The sequence below is a fragment of the Schistocerca piceifrons genome, chromosome 1 (assembly GCF_021461385.2).
Source record: "Schistocerca piceifrons isolate TAMUIC-IGC-003096 chromosome 1, iqSchPice1.1, whole genome shotgun sequence".
In the NCBI taxonomy this organism is placed as follows: Eukaryota; Metazoa; Arthropoda; class Insecta; order Orthoptera; family Acrididae; genus Schistocerca; species Schistocerca piceifrons.
In genome coordinates, this window is record NC_060138.1 from 792,751,877 (window position 1) to 792,770,455 (window position 18,579).

At 42.1% G+C, this 18,579-nt stretch overlaps 1 protein-coding gene across 1 annotated transcript in view; it reads left to right on the forward strand.

Annotated features, from left to right (window-relative positions):
• Positions 1-18,579, forward strand: part of LOC124775119 (serine protease snake-like) — a 216,871-nt gene that overhangs the window by 104,696 nt on the left and 93,596 nt on the right. The window contains exon 3 of the mRNA XM_047249961.1: positions 6,636-6,745. Within this exon, the coding sequence (XP_047105917.1) occupies positions 6,636-6,745 (110 nt within the window). The remainder of the gene's footprint in view (positions 1-6,635; positions 6,746-18,579) is intronic.

Sequence of the window (18,579 nt, forward strand, 5' to 3'; positions counted from 1 at the left end):
TCCCATCGCCACTGCATCTTTCCATCCGGAACCGGACAGGTCCTGGAGAAGTAAGATACTCGAGATGCAGCGGAACCCACTTTCGGCTTGAGCCATTCTACGTTATATTTTCTATGGTTTGCTCAATCCACGACACAAGAATGACAAGACGATTCATCCTCCTCCCCTGTTCATGTGAGATAACGTCCCATCTGTAGTGATCTCGATCCCAGAGAACATAGAAGTAACCTACCCTCATTCCCCCAGCACATTCTCAGTAACGCGGAAGGAGAAATCAGGCCGACAGACGGTCCATGAATTGAGTACACATACTAACAGCGTTTCCGTGTTTTATCGTTCCTGAAATGTTCTTAAAGTAAAGCGTACCTGAAAACATGTTTAGATCCAGAACACGTTTGGCCTGTGCGGCCAGCATAGTCGACAAAATAGATCGGCTTTCACTAGGCATGCCCTGCTCCTCAATAGTTACAGCAAGGGGAGGCTGGCAAAGCTTATATGTGACAGTGTAATGTGTGGTGAGATCACTCATGGGTGTCAGAGCTGTATCTTTTTTCGATTGAAGCCAGGTGATGGTACTCTTGCTTCAAGGAAGTCCCTCTAACAAAGGAATCACCTTCAGAGGAGGTCAGGTATCCAAGTAGTGTAGGAATTAGCATTTTTCATCAAAATATAAGAGGTATTAGAGATAAAGTTAGTCAACTGCTTATAGATGTTGACTCCGACATTACTGGTATATCTGGGCACTACTTAAATAATTTAAAAATCCTTTACCAGGATACAGATTAGCTGGCTGTTTGTCAAGCAGTTCTTTGCGGAGTGGGCGAGTCACCATGTAGGCCTACCTAAAAACAGTATTCCATTTGAGTCCGTAGACGTATCACGGCACTGCACTGAACAGTTATTTGAATGTTGAACAGGGACAGTTCAGTTTAGTGAAACTAACTTCTAATTGTTGTTGTTTATAGGTCCCCTAACTCTGACTTCAGAGCACTTCTGCTCAAGCTAGAGAGGGTTCTCGGTTCACTTTATAGAAAGTACTAAAAATTAGTTACATGTGACTTTAATATTAATTTTGTACGTGATTGTGTAAGAAAAAGGATGATGGAAGATTCGTAACTTCTTATGATATGATGCAGACTGTGTTTTTCCAACCAGGGTGCAGGGAAACAATAGTACAACCATAGTGTTTTTCAGTACGAGTAAATGGGTGAATGGCCTTGCAGATCATGGCGTAAAAATTTTAACACTGAAAGGTTTTTGACCTCAAACAAATGTTATATAATTGCAAACTATGTAGAGAAGCTAATCCAAGGCAATAGAGAGTTTCTTAAACCTCGTTAAGGAACAAGAGTGGCAGGATGTTTATAGTACCTATAACATAGATGACAGAATTATAAAACTTTCCTCAACATATTTTTCATGTTCTTTGAAAGTTGCTTTACATTAGAACCTTATAAGCGGGCTACTAGCAGTAAAAGGTAGTCTGGGTGGATGACTAGTCGTATATGGGTATCATGTAGAACAAATTGGGAATCCTGGGAGTCTTTCAAAATGTTGGAAGTAGTCACAGTCGAGCTACAGTAGCCCATTATAAACAGTGTTGTAAGTTATTTAAAAATATTATTAGTAAGTCAAAGAGTGTGTGGTACGCAAATAGAACAGGTAATTCACAGGATAAAATTAAAATCATATGGTCAGTCGTGAAGGAAGTGTTTGGTCAGCAGCAAAAGGTCGACGATATAAAGTCAGTTCACAGTAAAAATATTTGTGTTACAGATAAGTCAGATATATGTACAGTAGATAACAGTCACTTTCTGTGCATTGCTAGTGAATTAAGTAAAAATCTAGTTTCTGCAGGGAATCATATAACTCTCTTGGAAAATACCTTTCCGAGACAGATGTCTGAAATACTCCTCTGTGACACTGACAGGGGGGAGATTGAGTAAATAATTAAATCACTGAAGGCTAAGAACTCTCGTGGATGTGATGGAGTAACTAGCAGAATATTAAAGTATTGTGCTGCACGTGTTATCCCTGTACTTAGCCATATTTGCAAATTTCCTTCAATAATGGTCAGTTTCCTGAACAGTTAACGTACTCACTAGTAAAGTCGCTTTATAAAAAGGGAGAAAGGGATAATGTGGACAATTTTAAACCTATTTCTATGCCACCAGTGTTTGCTAAAGTCATTGAAAAGGCTGTGTACGTAAGGATAATTGATCATATTATTTCACATTATTTTTCTGTCAAATGTACAGTTCGGCTTTAGAAATCTTTTAACAAATGAAAAGGCTATATTCTCTTTTCTCTGTGAGGTACTGGATGGTTAAACAGAAAGTCTCGAACGCCAGACATCTTTTTTGATTTAACTAAGGCGTTTGATTGGGTTGATCACAAAATATTGCTCCAGAAGTTGTATCATTATGGAATACGGGGAGCAGTTCACAATTGGTTCACCTCTTACTTTAACAACAGACAGCAAAAGGTCATTACCCACAGTGCTGAGAATGGCTATGATGTGTGGTCTGAGTGGTGCTCAATCTAATGGAGGGTGCTCCTGGGATCAGTGTTTGGGCCACTCCTGTTCCTTATTTATATAAATGATATGCCCTTTAGTAAGACGGGTAACTAAAATATTTCTGTTTGCTAATGACGCTTGTTCGGCCGTAAAGGATGTTGGGTGCAACATTGGCTCGGTTTCAAATAGATCAGTTCATGACGTAAGTTCATGGCTTGTAGAAAATAAACTATCGCTAAATCACAGTAAGACCCAGTTCTTACAGTTTCTAACATACAATTCAACAAACCCTACGTTGTAATTACACAGAGTGGGCATATAATTAGTGATATTGAACAGTTCAAATTTCTAGGTGTCAGATAGAAAACTGTCGTGGAAAGCCCACGTTCATGATCTTGTTCAGAGACTTAATGCTTCCATTTTTACTATTCGAACGGTATCTGAAGTAAGTGATATTTCGATACGAAAAGTTGTCTACTTTGCTTATTTTCATTCGCTTATGTCGTATGGTATTACGTTTTGGTGTAACTCTTCACATTCTCAAAGGACATTTTTGGCTCAGAAACGGGTGTTTGGACAATAAGTGGTGTAAGTTTGCAAACATCTTTTTCATTTACGTGTATATTCTGACATTGGCCTCTCTCTCTCTCTCTCTCTCTCTCTCTCCCTCTCTCTCTCTCTCTAACAATATCACCTTATTCCCAAGAATTAGAAGCTTGTACTCAGTTAATACTAGACAGAAAGCCAATCTGCATTTGGATCGACTTCCTGGACTGTGCAGAAAGGTGTGCAGTATACTGCTGCAGCCATTTCAGATAAGCTACCACAACAATTCAAAAATCTTAGCAGTAGTCCACGCGCTTCCAAACCGAAACTGAAGAGTTTCCTCATGGGTCACTCACTGTATTCTGTCGAGGAGTTCCTTGAAAAATCAGGCTGACCCCTGTGTTATATTGCTGATTGCGTTTACATAAACTTATGGCTTGCCTTTTTTTGGGTTGATAAACATTGAATCTATTGTTATTGTTGATACGTTCCATGACCTTGGAGTTTGCTCCTCAATTTGTTCCTATGAAACTAAAGGTGTAAATTAAAAAATAAAATAAAAAATCTCCCATTCTCCGATTTCAACAGGGTCTGTCGTCCTCAGTCAGATAAAAATACACATGTAATGTAATTAGCGTTCGTCGGAAATAGGATGCGTTTAAGTTAAATATTTGCCACTGGAATCCCACCATATTATGATGCCAAACCGAGAGTAGATTACCCAGTAGTCACATCGTGGACACTACATTCTATCTGATTTCGACTGTCTATCATCCATGAGTAATTGCTCTCTGCCCTAGTTGACGCCTTCTTTACTCGTCTACTGTTTCTTATTTCTTCGGTTTGTTCTTTATGTGTTCACATTAGCTTTACATTCCTTTCTAGTATTTTAAATCAAAAGATTTCAGTCCATAGTTTTTATATTGATTCCCTTTTCCATGTCCATAGAATACCTTATTCGCGAAATTAACCATCATTCTCCATGCCACTTCAACAAGCAGGTTAAAGAGCTCACTTCCAGTCTAAATCGTTGAGGCTTTAGTGACCACTTATCGACGTATTCACTACTGCCTCTCTTCTCTGGATTTTCTGCCGACGTTAGTTCAACGATTTTTGTGACGTTTCGCCAGCACGAGTGGCAGACATTGTTGTTAAAAATTGCTCTTCCATTGCCACCCATAACGAGCAGTAGAGGGTAAATCTTTCACACTTTGAGCCACTCCCGCTACCGAAACGTCTGAAAAATCGCTAAACAAACGTTGGCAGAAGATCCCGATGTGAAAGACAAAAGTCAGTGCCGCACCCCCAGCGCTACACCTGACGGGACTTCCGATTCTGTTGAACTGTCGCCATCCAAAATGTAGTACTTGACTCTTTTAGTCAAATTTTCTTTGAGCTATTCTCAGGCGTGATCAAATTCTCTCTAAAGCTGCAAATTTTTTACCAGCCTTAGATACGAGGACACTAGGTGAAAAATCATTTAGCAAACACAAACAAAAATTGTGTTGATTTTTGGTGAATTTCGTTCTTGATCATTATTTAACTGAGTCATCTCTTTATGTTATTAGGTAAGCCACTTATACGTGATTTCTCTTGATGAAAGAAAATTTCAAACTTTTTAATAAAACGTACTCACAACAGAGAATTTGAAATGAAATTTCAATTTTCCAGAATGAGATTTTCACTCTGCAGCGGAGTGTACGCTGATATGAAACTTCCTGGCAGATTAAAACTGTGTGCCGGACCGAGATTCGAACTCGGGACCTTTGCCTTTCGCGGGCAAGTGCTCTACCGTCTGAGCACACAGTTTTAATCTGCCAGGAAGTTTCATATCAGCGCACACTCCGCTGCAGAGTGAAAATCTCATTCTGTATACATCCCAAAGGCTGTGGCTAAGCCATGTCTCCGCAATATCCTTTCTTTCAGGTGTGCTAGATCTGCAGGATTCGCAGGAGAGCTTCTGTAAAGTTTGGAAGGTAGGAGACGAGATACTGGCAGAAGTAAAGCTGTGAGGACGGGGCGTGAGTCGTGCTTGGGCAGCTCAGACGGCGCCGGCACGGTAGCTTAGCGTGCTCGATCAGAGGGTCGCCGACAAGGTAGCTCAGAGTGTTCGGTCAGAGGGTTAGCTGCCCCCTGTAATAAAAAAACTGAGGTAATGGATCAACGATCAATTTGAACAATCGTCATGGGACGTCCGCCCCAAAGAAATACAACAAACAATATCGAACAAGATGAGATCAACAAAAAAAAGAGGGTTAGCTACCCTCTGTAATAAAAAACTGAGTGAACGGATCAACAAAGAACCTGAACGGCTGTCATCGGACGTCCGCCACGAACAAATTCATCGACCAATATAGAGCAAAACTATGTTAAAAAAAAAAAAAAAAGACGGTAGAGCACTTGCCCGCGAAAGGCAAAGGTACCGAGTTCGAGTCTCGGTCCAGACACAGTTTTAATCTGCCAGGGAGTTTCAGTTTCAATTTTTCTTGTTGGTTTAGTAATGCAGAATGTAATTACTTGAACATTTATTGATAAAATATTTACTGGTGGTAAGTGAAGATTTTTAGAGATTACCAAAAAAGCAAAATTTGTAGAATTTAGTGAGTTTCGGTAGTTTAGTTACATAAATCTTCCACGGTTCATTTTTTAGGCGTATCACTATGATTTAAAAAATGATTTTTCCAAATATTATAGTTTTATCATTGAAAATTTAGGAACTTATGCACCATTTAAATGATTTTCTGCTTTCAGACTTAGTACCAGAAAGCCAAAGACCCAGAAATTATCCATTGTAAAATTTGTATATGGCTAAGGAGATGTATTCACTGACAATGATGTCAATAGCTTTTATCTTTAATTTTCTAGAGTGGTTAGCAAATAATTTTGTAGCTACATACTTTGCATCATTCTGTGCTAGAGTAAGGTTAAACTGTGAACACTGGATGGTAATTTTGTTTATAGTGTGACGTTTCTAAACGGTATTATTATTTTCAGACTAGACACATAATAAAGGAAATTAATGTTCAGGCTGTTTCTGGTGAGTCTATTTTTGTACATGAGATTCGAATTCGGTTGTTACATTTAAAACAAGTTTCTGTACAAGTATGTTATTCATTACTCACTGTGACATTAAAAAATGGAAGCATGCAAATTAAGTTAACTTCCTGAAATTGTCATCATCAAAATCAACCATCACAGAAGGAAAGAAATGTTTCTGAATTTAAGAACTTAGAAAGATGTATAATGTATGATTTACAATAAATTCAAGATCTTGTCAACTTTCACACACAGGAATTTGAAACAATCAGTTTTACTTATCTCCTTTTCACCAAACTCTATTGTTATTGGTGACTGTACGGTACATCCTGCATAATGCACAATTTAATGGGAAGTTGCTTTTTTTAAAGTAATATCGCATCATTTATTTATATCAAGAATCAAACATGGTGGGACACTATTAGCATGTCATATAATTTGAAAGAGGGCTCATAAATGTCATTTCATCAGTAATAAATAATCTGCGACAGTAATGCATAACGTAGTGTACAGTGGGTGATGTTTTCTGTTGTAGGCGGTGATAGGCTACGGAGATGAGGAGGAGATCGACTGGATGTGCGGCGGCTCCCTCATCAGCGAGACGTATATCTTGACTGCTGCTCACTGCCTCAACAGCCATGAGAAGTGAGTACCTTGCTGTTCTCGACAAAAACTCAGTGGAGGGGTGGTTGTCCAATGACGTCTCACTCCCTTCAATGAGTTTTCCAACTTGTGCATATTTCATGTGGATTACTGTGATGGGTATCTTAGCAGTGTGTGTCCACCAGTACAGTAAGCTGTATCTGAGAAGGAACCAAATGGATCGTGTCAGCAGAACAGACAAAAATGAAACACATTTCAGGCCCCACGTACCAAATTACTATCATCTAAGGACAAAATTTTGTATGCAGAAGAAATATACTCTTAGCAAACTCCCAAAATATTCCATTGTTCTCCCAGCAATGTATGCCATATGAAGGTGCATTAGGAATGTATACGTTTTGTTACGGATCAGCATCATCTGAAGGAAAGGAAATGGTTGAAATCCAATGCCAGCCTTCCATATCTTCGTCTAAACAATAAGTGTCTACCAAAATCGACGTGATGTCCGATCCTTCGAAAAAAGAGGTGTGGAATATAATAAGGAAAAAAATCAGTTAAAGCTTAACCTGCACTGCTGTAACTAAGGGCAAACGCTGTGAATACTTAAGAAATATTTCAGACAATACATGTTAGAAGAAAATACAAAATACAAATACACTGACGGAAAAAAATCGCAACACGAAGGAGGAGTTGTGTGACACAAACGAAAGTTGATGGCGTGTTTCTGCATCTGACAAATGATGTCTATTCAAATTTTGCTCCAGTCGTGTAAGAGTAATGCTACTAGTGCCACTATGAGGATGCAAATCGGCTTTGCTTTAAATACACTTTGTAACGGTCGTGAGCGTTAGTTACCTTTAAGACTGGACGTGGTGAGTTGATGTTAGTAAAGAATCCCTTTAAGGTGACACAGACGCCATTATCAGCACCTCACTGAGTTTGTATGAGGCCGTCTAATGGGGCTATGAGAAACTCGATGTTCCTTCTGCGTTACTGCGTAGCCACTGCACATGATTGCTGGCAGCGGTGGTCACGAGTATGTACTGTCGCAAGAAGACCGGCCTCCAGACGGCTAAGAGGCATTGCCGAGAGGGAAGACCATCGTGTTCGGCGTATGGCTCTGGTGCATCGTACTGCATCTGCAGCAGCAATCTGAGCAGCAGTTGGCACCACAGTGACACAAAGAACTGTTGCAAATCAGTTCCTTCAAGGACAGCTCCGAGCCAGACGCCCTGTAGCGTGCATTCCACTGACCCGAAACAACGGCTATTTGCGATTTCTGTGGTGTTGAGCGAGAACTCACTGGAAGGTAGGGTAGAGGTCTATTGTGTTTTCCGATGAAAGCTGGTTCTACCTCGGTGCCAGTGACAGCCGTATGTTAATTGGGAGAAGGCCAGTGGAGGGCCTGCAGTCAACCTGTCTGCGGCCTAGACACATTGGAACTACATCTGAAGTTATGGTCTGGGGTGCGATTTCGTATGACAGCAGGAGCACTCTCGTGGTTATCCCACGTAGACTGACTGCAGATTTGTTCGACAGTCTGGTGGCTGGACCTGTTGTGCTGCCATTCGTGAACAGCATGCCAGGGAATGTTTTCCAACAGGATAACGCTCGGCCACATACCGCTGTTATAGCCCAACACGCTCTACATAGTGTCGACATGCTGCCACGGCCTACGCGATCACCAGATGTGACTCCAGTGAAGCACGTACAGGACATCATCGGACGACAACCCCAGCGTCGTCTACAAACAGCACTAACTGTCCCTATATTAACCAACCAAGTGGAACAGGCATGGAGCTCCATCCCCCAAACTGACACCCGGCACCTGTACTACACAACGCATGCACGTTTTCATGCTTACATTCAACATTATGGCTGTTACACCAGTTATTAATGTACCATCACATCACATTCGCAATCCTTTATCTCACGCTGACATTAACCTTTGATCTTGCAATTTTTATCAGTTAAATATATTACCTAGACAAATGTATTCCCGTAATTTCTTTACTCTAAATTAATGATTTTTTGGTTTTGTGATTTCTTTTCCGTCAGTTTAATTACACTATGAAACATGTACCAGGGAGGTATTTTGACTTACTTGACTTAATTTCTTTGGCCCCTATGGGGGCATAAGGCATCCAGGAGAGCTCGCCATCCGTCTCTGTCTTTGGCCAATTGCCTCAATTCTGCCCAGGTCTTGCCAACACTTTTTGCTTCCCCTTCCACTGTACTGTTCCATGTGCCGCTAGGTCTTACTCTCTTCCTTGTTCCCTGGGGATTCCATTCCAATGCTTTTTTCTCGATGGCTCCATCTGTTCTCAAGGTGTGCCCCAACCAACCCCGCTTTCTCTCTCGTATCTGGTCTTCTATAGGTATCAGGTTTGTTATTCGCCAGAGCTCAGAGAGGTATGTACAGGTGAAAAAAAGTAGAAATTCTCCTGAAAGCAATCATCCCTACAAACAGCGAGTTTCAATGTAGAAGGTCAAGGTGGAACGTTCTACGTTCTGTGTTCGTCTCTGTCGCGTTGCTGGGACTTCAGAAGATGCCTGGCCGCCAGAGGAGATGTAGAAATAGGGTCGCGCTTGACTGTCTTGGCTATCTGTGGGGAAGTAACGTGCTGGCAGCAATGGGCAGGAGGAGGTTCACATTTACAGAGGACGTGTGAGCGTTCTCTTGAGCCGAACATAGCTGAAAGGTAGTGCCTGCCTTGTGGAGTATTACTGGCGCTATTAGGTCGGCTGGAGTCTGTCACCTACTGGATTGCTAAGGCAAGTGAGCCTGCTCATGGAATTGTTGCGTTCACATACTATGGATTATAAGTTGAGGCGTTTTTGTAACAGGCAGTAATTTTATTCTGATCCTATATGTTAAGCGCTGCATCCTGGTTACTTTCTGGCCTGTTTAATCCTTGTGTCGTTCCTCCCGTCAGATGCTGTGATCCAAAGGTTCTTGGCTTATGTTTTGATACTTGTCTGTGTCTAATCGTTTTCCTGGACATGGGTTAGCGATTTGTGGCGAATGTGTCTCGCCGCGTTTCTGAGGAGCGTGGCCGGGTGTGTACACAAGATGCATTCTGTTGACTACCTGCCCATATTTGTTCTATATCATGCATTCTATCATACTTTAATGTGTCTTGCTTGTTATTATAGTAGTGTCCTAGCTAGCTAGTTAGTTAAGGTTACTTGTAAGCTACCTGCCTCACATATTACCTAGAACGCTGTATTTTTACGAATATAGTGTTTATTCCACGCTCATCAGCCTTTAATTGATTGATGGTTTTGACATGTCATTAGAATAGTACTTAACGCTCAGTGCTTGCCCATTTGGCTTAATTCATTGGATTCCTGTATTTTATTAAAATACTGTTTAACGATTTCAGTGCTTGTCAAACTTATTTTATTTATTGGTTTTACATTTAACGAGAATAGTCTTTAATTCTACCTGTATGTGTGTGTTACAGAACAGATTAGCCATTATTGAATGCTTTATTTATCAAGGATTTTATTGTATGATTTGGTCGATCCAGTGACATACACGAAAAGATTTCGCGAAACATTTATCTATTGGGTAAGACAGCTGGCCAGCTGATTACATCAGATCTGTATTACAAGTCAGTTGCTACTCTACGATCTAGCCGCCTGTGTGACAATTATGTTGTCACCTGTTTATTTACGGTTGCTGCTCACCGGCTTAGCTGATCCCGTCTTCTGCGCATTTGGTCAGCTATTGCAGCTGTTCATTTTCCTGTAACGTTTGAAATAAAGCGTTTGGCTTGATTTTTTTTGTTTCATATCTCGATTGTAGATGATTTACTGCAACTGATTTCTTCTAAATCCTGTTGCAGTAAATCTAAGCTACACCATCTAGAGGTGGTCTTTAATATAAGTTCAATCTGATGTTTTGCTCTGCCATTGCGCTGTAAAGCTTTCTGTGTTTAAGATCCTCCAAAATAGTTACCAATTTCTGTAAGTCCTGAAGCACATTCACCAACTGTAAACTTGCTACATGACCGCCGTCTGTTAATTCTGTTACCATGTATTTGTCGTAAATTCTATTAAGGTCCCTTGTCGTGTAATTCTGTCCACTTAAGTTTGGCGGTGTTACATGTGTACTGGTCTTTATAGCGCAGGTATCATCTCCCTTAATGAGATGCTAGATATTTACGATTGTGCCTCAAACTGTCTGTGCTGTAGTTAATAATAATTATCTTATTTGTCTTGACCTCTAGCTCATCGTTAACCACTCGTGCTGCAACTGCTTGAAATTTTAAATTATTCTTGTATTGCAGGAAGATCCTTATCGTTGGACCCTATGCGATTTGCGCAGTTGCTAAGGACAATTTTTTGATTGGTCTTGACCTGTAACTCTTCGTTAATCACTTGGGCAGCAGCTACTTAAAACTTTAAATTATTTCGACTTCGCCGTGACCTGCTTAGTATTTGAATTTTTTGATATTTTCGTCTTGGCATTCTAATGCGGGGTAATCTTTGTTGTCTTATAATTATTATCTTATTCCCATGCATGTCAAGGGTTGTAAAAATTTTAATTCTTGGTCAGTAAATTCCTGTTCTAGTAAACTTTATTTTGTGATCGCAGTACCTTGCCACTTCCCAACCAGCCTCCTACCGCTTCACAATGCACGTAATCCATTGTTTTTCCAACCAGTAGATTCCATCTATAAAATGTGATTCTCAGTCGTCTGCTAAATGCTTACCTATTCATCGGACGCAAAACATTTGACAACTTAAAAAGTGTTTTAATACAGGAACAGGTGGAATTAAGAGTGGCCTAAATCTGGCGAATGTCATGGTAACCTGCAATTCTGGTAACTCAGCTTCTTCGATGCTCTCACACCACTGACGTGTAGCGCTACAAATCTGTGAGACGGTGCAGTGTAGAACGACTGTAGCTGTTGGTAGCTGGTAACTGAGAGATGTCGCCAGTTCAGTTACAGCAAACAAGTTGTTGCACTACTTGAAGACGGGTCAAGCCACCAGACGCGGAGATCACGTAGAGTTCCCAGCAGCAGACACGAGTTTTTGTCTCTGCCGCAATACCGGCGTCCTGTACCAGGTCGTCCCTTCACACACATAGTGCCAGAGCGCAGAGGGCCTTAGCAGCAGCCAGACTCCTGCGCTGGGGGCTGTGGGCTGCAGCCTGTGCACAGCAACCGCCTTGGATGACTGCAGTGGCCGCGCCTACACCCTGCACGCAGTGACTGCCTGGGCGGGGTTACTCACCGCAGAATTGGCTACCTTTGCCAGATTCCTTTTCTCCTTAGTGAGCCACTGACACCTGGTATTTGTGGCTCTGGCACCATAGTAGCGTGCAGTCGTCGAGCGCAGGAGTCAGCAAACTTGGGCGCGCCTGCGTTGCAGGCAGCTGGATGGTAGCTTGCTGTCAGCTGACAGTCACTTGAACTCTTCCTACGGAGTGGGACGTTGGTCGCCTCTACACATCAACACAGCCGCTTCTATCTGCGACTTCACTGGTCTGCTTCCCCACCCAGACCTCCGCGGTCTGCGGTCCCGGCATTGCAGCCACCACATCACCCGAGAGTATATACAATGAAGCGCCAAAGAAACTGATATAAGCAACCGTACTCAAATACAAAGATGTGTAAACAGGCAGAACACGGCGCTGCGGTCGGCAACGCCTGTATAAGACAACAAGTGTGTGGCGTAGTTGTTAGATGGGTGACTGCTACAGTAGAAGCTTACCAAGCTTTAAATGAGTTTGAACGTCATGTTATAGCCAGCGCACGAGCGATGGGACAAAGTATTTCCGAGTTAGCGATGAAGTGGGGATTTTCTAGTACGACCACTTCAAGAGTTTACTGTGAATATCAGGAATCCGGCTAAACATAAAATATCCGACATCGCTGCGGCCGTAATAAGAACCTGCAAGAACGGGACCAACGCCGATTGAAGAGAATCGTTCAACGTGACAGAAGTGCAACCCTGTTGCAAATTGCTGCAGATTTCAATGCTCGGCCATCAACAAGTGTTAGAGTGCGGACCATTCAATGAAATATCGTCGATATGGGCTTACGGAGACGAAGCCCCACTCGTTTACTCGTGATGACTGCACGACATACAACTGTACTCTTCGCCTGGGCCCGTCAACACCGACATTGGACTGTTCATAAATCGTTTCAAATTGTATCGAGCGGTTGGACGTGCACGGGTATGGAGACAACCTCATGAATTGATGGACCTTGCATGTCAGCAGGGGACTGTTCAAGCTGGTGGAGGTTGAGTAATGGTCTGGGAAATGTGCAGTTGGAGTGATATCTAGATACGCCTCTGACAGGTGACACGTACGTAAGCATCCTGTCTGGTCACCTGCGTCCATTCATGTTCATTGTCCATTCAGACAGATTTAGGCAATTCCAGCAGGACAATGTGACACCCCACATGTCCAGAATCGCTAAAGAGTGGTTCCAGGAACACTCGTCTGAGTTTAAACACATCCGCTGTCCACCAAACTCCCCAAACGTGAACATTATTCAGCATATCTGGGATGTCTTGCAACGTGCTATTCAGAAGAGATCTCCACTCCCTCGTATTCTTTTGGATTTATGGACAGCCCTGCAGGGTTCATTGTGTCAGTTCCCTGCAGGACTATGTCAGACATTCGTCGAGTCCATGCTGCGTCGTGTTGCGGCACTTCTGCGCGCTCGCGGGGGCCCTACACGGTAGTCAGGTGTATCAGCTTCTTCGGCTCTTCAGTGTAATTGGCGTCAGAAATGGCGGTGGCGTCGCCAGTGGGTAGCAGATCGTGTCTCGTTCATTCAGTATGACGTCTGGAACACGGCCTGCAGTGTCAATTCGAGGATGAGTGAGAGAACTATTGCTTATTCTTGATTGTGTGATAGAAATGGGATCTAGCAGGTAGTGTCGCCTTAACTTACGAGCTACTTTCTTTAGGACAGAGGAACCAGCAAATGTGTCTGTGTTTCGGGGCAAAAGCAAGAAGCAGTATTTGCAGCCTGTTACATGTTGTAGCATAATGTGCTTGTGCGCTCTGACCTGTGCGCTGAGCCAGTATCTGTAATTTGCTTACGTGCCACCGTTGAGACCAAGTTCCGAGGAAGTGTAGAGAATTTGAATGATTAATGATAAAGCTTAAAGCGTGATTTTTTGTTCTTTTTTCTGTTTAGGAATTGTGGTGTATTTATGTAGTGCCTTTTGTGTGTTAATGAAAGGTAAAGGTGTTTCAGCGGCAGAGCCAGAGACGCAGAGCTTTTCGTAGTCAGAGTCAATGCCTTTGTTAACAGAAAAGGCAGCAGAGCTGTCGGCAGGAAACACAGGACAGTAGGGGCAAACGGCGGTCAAGTATGAGCAGATAGGATTGGCCCCGTTACGAGGTCATGAGCTAGATCAGGCTGCCGCCAAATGCCTTTTATGGAAGGTCGTATGAGGGTGTGGTGTCGTTCATGGAGAACCTGACGATGTCGGCCGGTATTAGTTGCTTGTCAGATAGACAGTTGTTGTGGGTGGCAAAATTACGTCTACTAGAAGAGGCAGAAACTTTTGTGAGATGCACAAGAGCACTGAGAAAAGCAGAGACGTTCGAGCAGTTAAAGCAGGGAGTTCTACTGAGGTACAGGAAGCAGAACAGAGCAAGATTATTTTGGGAACGATAGAGGATATTGCCGACAGAATAAGGGAAGTGAATGTACTCACGTATCAGCTGGGTCAGAATGACGAAGCAAATAGAGCTGCAGGAAGCAGAGCAAAGGGCGCTCACCACTTTTCCGGGAGGCTTGCCACCGGATAAATCAAGGGGGGTGGCCACAGGTGCTCCTAAGCAGCTCCATCCTGCTGGTAGGTTGGCAATGGAATGTGAGGAAATCGATACATCAACAGGTGTACGTGATGAGCGTAGAGTATTCTCCATAGCAGTGAGGTTTAGCGGATGTGGGCATACGGCGCATGTCCAGAGGCAGTGCTAGTGGAGTAAAGGCAACATGTATCACCAACGGAGTTATCATCATAACACTAACAGAAGTGAACGCGGAGGAAGTAAGCAGCCATTGAACACAAGAGAGAACCCGAATTCCACCGACAGACGTCCCCATTAGACTTAGATGCTATGAGTACGTAAGCAGACGCAGAATGTGCAATAGTACACATTGTATGTATTGTATGTAAAAGCTTTTATTGGACAAAGGGGCCATGTGTCAGTAGCCAGTAGGAATTAGTGGGTCAGCATCAATGGAAAGCACCACGCTACGGGTTGTGTGAGGTAAGGGATAATGATGTAAGACCATTGGGATCAGTGGATATTGATTTTCAAGTAGGAGCAGCTCGGTTTAAGCAGTGTGCGAAAGTAGTGCTTTATGTAAACAAGGGTTACAACATGATCCGAGTGTTGAATTTTTTGCGTCAACGTCATGCCAAAATTGACCTTTGGAGACATGTGGTGGAATTTAGTGGGAATACATTCCAGCTACAAGAAGCCATCGCCAATGTAGACCTATTGCGCAAAGTACGTCTATTTTGTTGGGCAATCCAAGTAAACTACGTACAAATACACTAAGACTTGAATCAGATGACTGTGCGCCAGGTAACACCAGAAGATTTCTTTGACTTACCAGTCGATTTTTTCCAGTCATCAGTCTTCTGAATGGTTTGATGCAGCCCTCCACGAATTACTCTCCTGTGTCTACCTCTCATAAGGGGAAGGCCTCAGACATGGCCAACCGATTCGGCTCAAATTTGGCAGGTCGCTTGTGTACAACTTCAAAGAATCTAAGATATTTTGGGTCAACACCCCCGCGTTTTTGAGAAAATCACCCCTAAAGGTTACGACGAGCAATCGACTCAAAATTGGAGGGATCGATAGATATTTGTAAATAGAGCATTTTTCATCATCAGGTATGGGTCCGAAAACGCATACTTTTCCAGAAATCGAGGTAAGAAACTTTTACAACTGCCGTTCTGTAACCACATGGTAAATGCTTCTCGTCGACAGCACCGATATCGCCGGCACGGTAGCTCAGCGTGTTTGGTCAGAGGGTTAGCTGCCCTCTGCAATAAAAAAAAAAAAAAAACTCAGTTAATCGATCAAGAACGAGCTCAAACGGATGTCTTACGACGTCCGCCCCGAGCAGATGCGACGAACGAAAGCGAAAAAATGAGATTAATAAAAAAAGATAGCGCAACGGTCAAGGTAAGTGGCTGGGAATTGGAGAACCCGCGCTCGAATCTTGAAGAAACCTAGCAGATGTTCTTCTTTTCGTTTGTATTTTTCCATATCTCAATTGATTGGGATAGGAGGGTTAATAAGGTAAGTAAATCAACAAGGAATGATAATAATAAGATAGGCAAAATAAATTACTCAAATCTCTTGAGATAGTCAACAACTAAAATGTTACTCCAGGTCATTTTACAAAGGCTGTTCCAGTCACTGTTAGGTGTCCTCACTTTTCTTCGAACAACTAGATGGATGGGACTTGTCATATAAACATTCGAAACAAATAAACTCACGGCACCAAGAACATCTAATGAATGCAATCTTTCGACAGCTACACTGCTTCCGAAGAGTCGGCGAAAAGCGTTTACCATCTGGGTACAGAATCGGCAGTTGTAAAAGTTTCTTTCCTCGATTTCTGGAAAAGTTTGCGCTTGCAGACCCCATACCTGATATTGAAAAATGCTCTATTTACAATTATCTATCGAGCCCTCTTTGGTATACACCACTTCTAACAAACACCGAAAAACGTGTGGGGCGGCGGTTAAAAAAAATGAATCGTTTAACTGTTGCAGTACAAATGTTTGAATGTTGAATCAGTTTCAGGCTTTTAGAATGTTGTTAATGCTGTCTTTCGCCGTTCTCAACACTGGCTCTCCATTTACATTTTAGCACCCAGAAAGTGATTTAACAAAACGTGAAGCCTGTAATTAGAGTTCCTAGTGCCCACTTCATCTGAGAATACCATTATAGCTGCAGCTTATAGCTTTGAGGAATTAGGAGATTGTCCGGGATTTCTAATCAAAAACGATTTTCCAAAATAATTGAGTATATTCTGAAATTCACTGATAAAAAACACAAGTATCCCTACAACCTAACTAACAGAGCAGTTCAGAGTCTAATGCGCTGATGCAACTATAAATGTCCGAATTAAATGTTAAAAAGAATGCTCGCCATAATTTGATGAAAATATTTCATCAAACGCCAAGCTAAATATTTGGTAGAATGTCTGTCCCGCGACGGCACGTGAAAACACGACAATACGCAAACTGAAGCTAGATAATGAAAATCATCCCAGAATTAACCCTTCACTTGAAATGATTTCATGGTTCCGCGTATCTCTAGTAACTTAATACGGCACCCGAGGCTGTTTGTAGCAGTGATACCGATGCGACGCGACTCCCGACACAGATGGCGTGTTATTCAGCGTCTGGAGAGAACTGGGGCCTTCCTTCCTCGCGAGGCGTTCTTATATATATAGCCGCGGTGCGGACGGCTAAGGGAACGCCTGATCAAATCGGCTCTCCCGACTAGCCGCTGGGCTAGTAACGCACCACTTCAAGTTACATAATAATTTATAGCTTCTTTTGCTGATGGCCGATGAAGCTCTTAATTTAAACGTGCATTCAGCACGCAGGTGTGTATTGATAATAAAATTTTGACGTGGCTAAGTTAAATATTTTTGGCGAGAGAATTAATTTAATTACACTGCACGCAGTAGATGAGCTCTGAACTGGCCCTTTTGAGATCCGCTATCGCTATAATTTTATAGGTATTCAAAAGAAACTTTTCACATCTTCATAGTCATAGCGGACCTCCAACCTATTTAAATCTAAACATCCTAGCCTTATTTATTAGCCTACTTAATCTATCTTGCTTCCTTCAGTTTTGAGACGAAAACCAGAAAATCATGAATTTCCACTAAAATCTTAATTTGTGAAATCCAAAGTACTGTTTTTATTAAATCATTATGAAAGATGAATCTAAATATAAATTTTGAAGTCTCTAGCTCTTTTCTGTTGCGCCAATGATTTTTTCAGAAAAACGTCCAAATTTCGAAAATGGCTGAAGTTATCGAACTGATATTTAACACACATTAATTTAGTATTATTCCTGACATGCTAGAAAAGTTTTAGGTCATTTGCTTGATTTTTAAGGTATTGCGCAACATTTATGACGTCAGAGCTAGTTACAGCAGACTGGCTGGCACACAATGGAAACTGATGTGAATTTACTACAGCGTGAGTAGGCTGCTTCCCTACAAACGCGCTCCAGTACGCGGCCGCCAAATACATTGAAAGGTGGCTACACTGAGCCACAGCGCCAGAGATTGCGCCAAAGAGTATTATTCAGCCGCCTCCACTGGCAGAGCATAATTTTGTAAAAGCAATTGTGTGTGCATTCAAACTATTGTTCATGCCTGAACTGTCTGATTAGTGATAGTGAATATTATGGACTGTTACCTGCACTTGTTCAACATGATGGGTACCACTTGGAAATGTTTAATTTCTGCTGATAAACTCCGATGAACTGTCTGATTAGTGATAGTGAATATTATGGACTGTTACTTGCACTTTTTCTACATGATTGGTGCCACTAGGTCATGTTTAATTTCTGCTTATAAACTCTGATGAACAGTGTGATTAGTGATAGTGAATATTATGGACTGCTGTCGGCACCTGCTCAACATTGCTGGGTGCCACTGATGAACTGCTTCTACTGACATAATGTCACTTGTTGGTGTCTGCACTTGTTCAACATTGCTGGGTGCAACTGATGGAACTGCTTATATTGAATTGATGTTACTTCTTGCTGTCTGCACCTGTTCAACATTACTGGGTGCCACTGATGGACTGCTTGTACTGAAATGATGTCACTTGTTGCTGTCTGC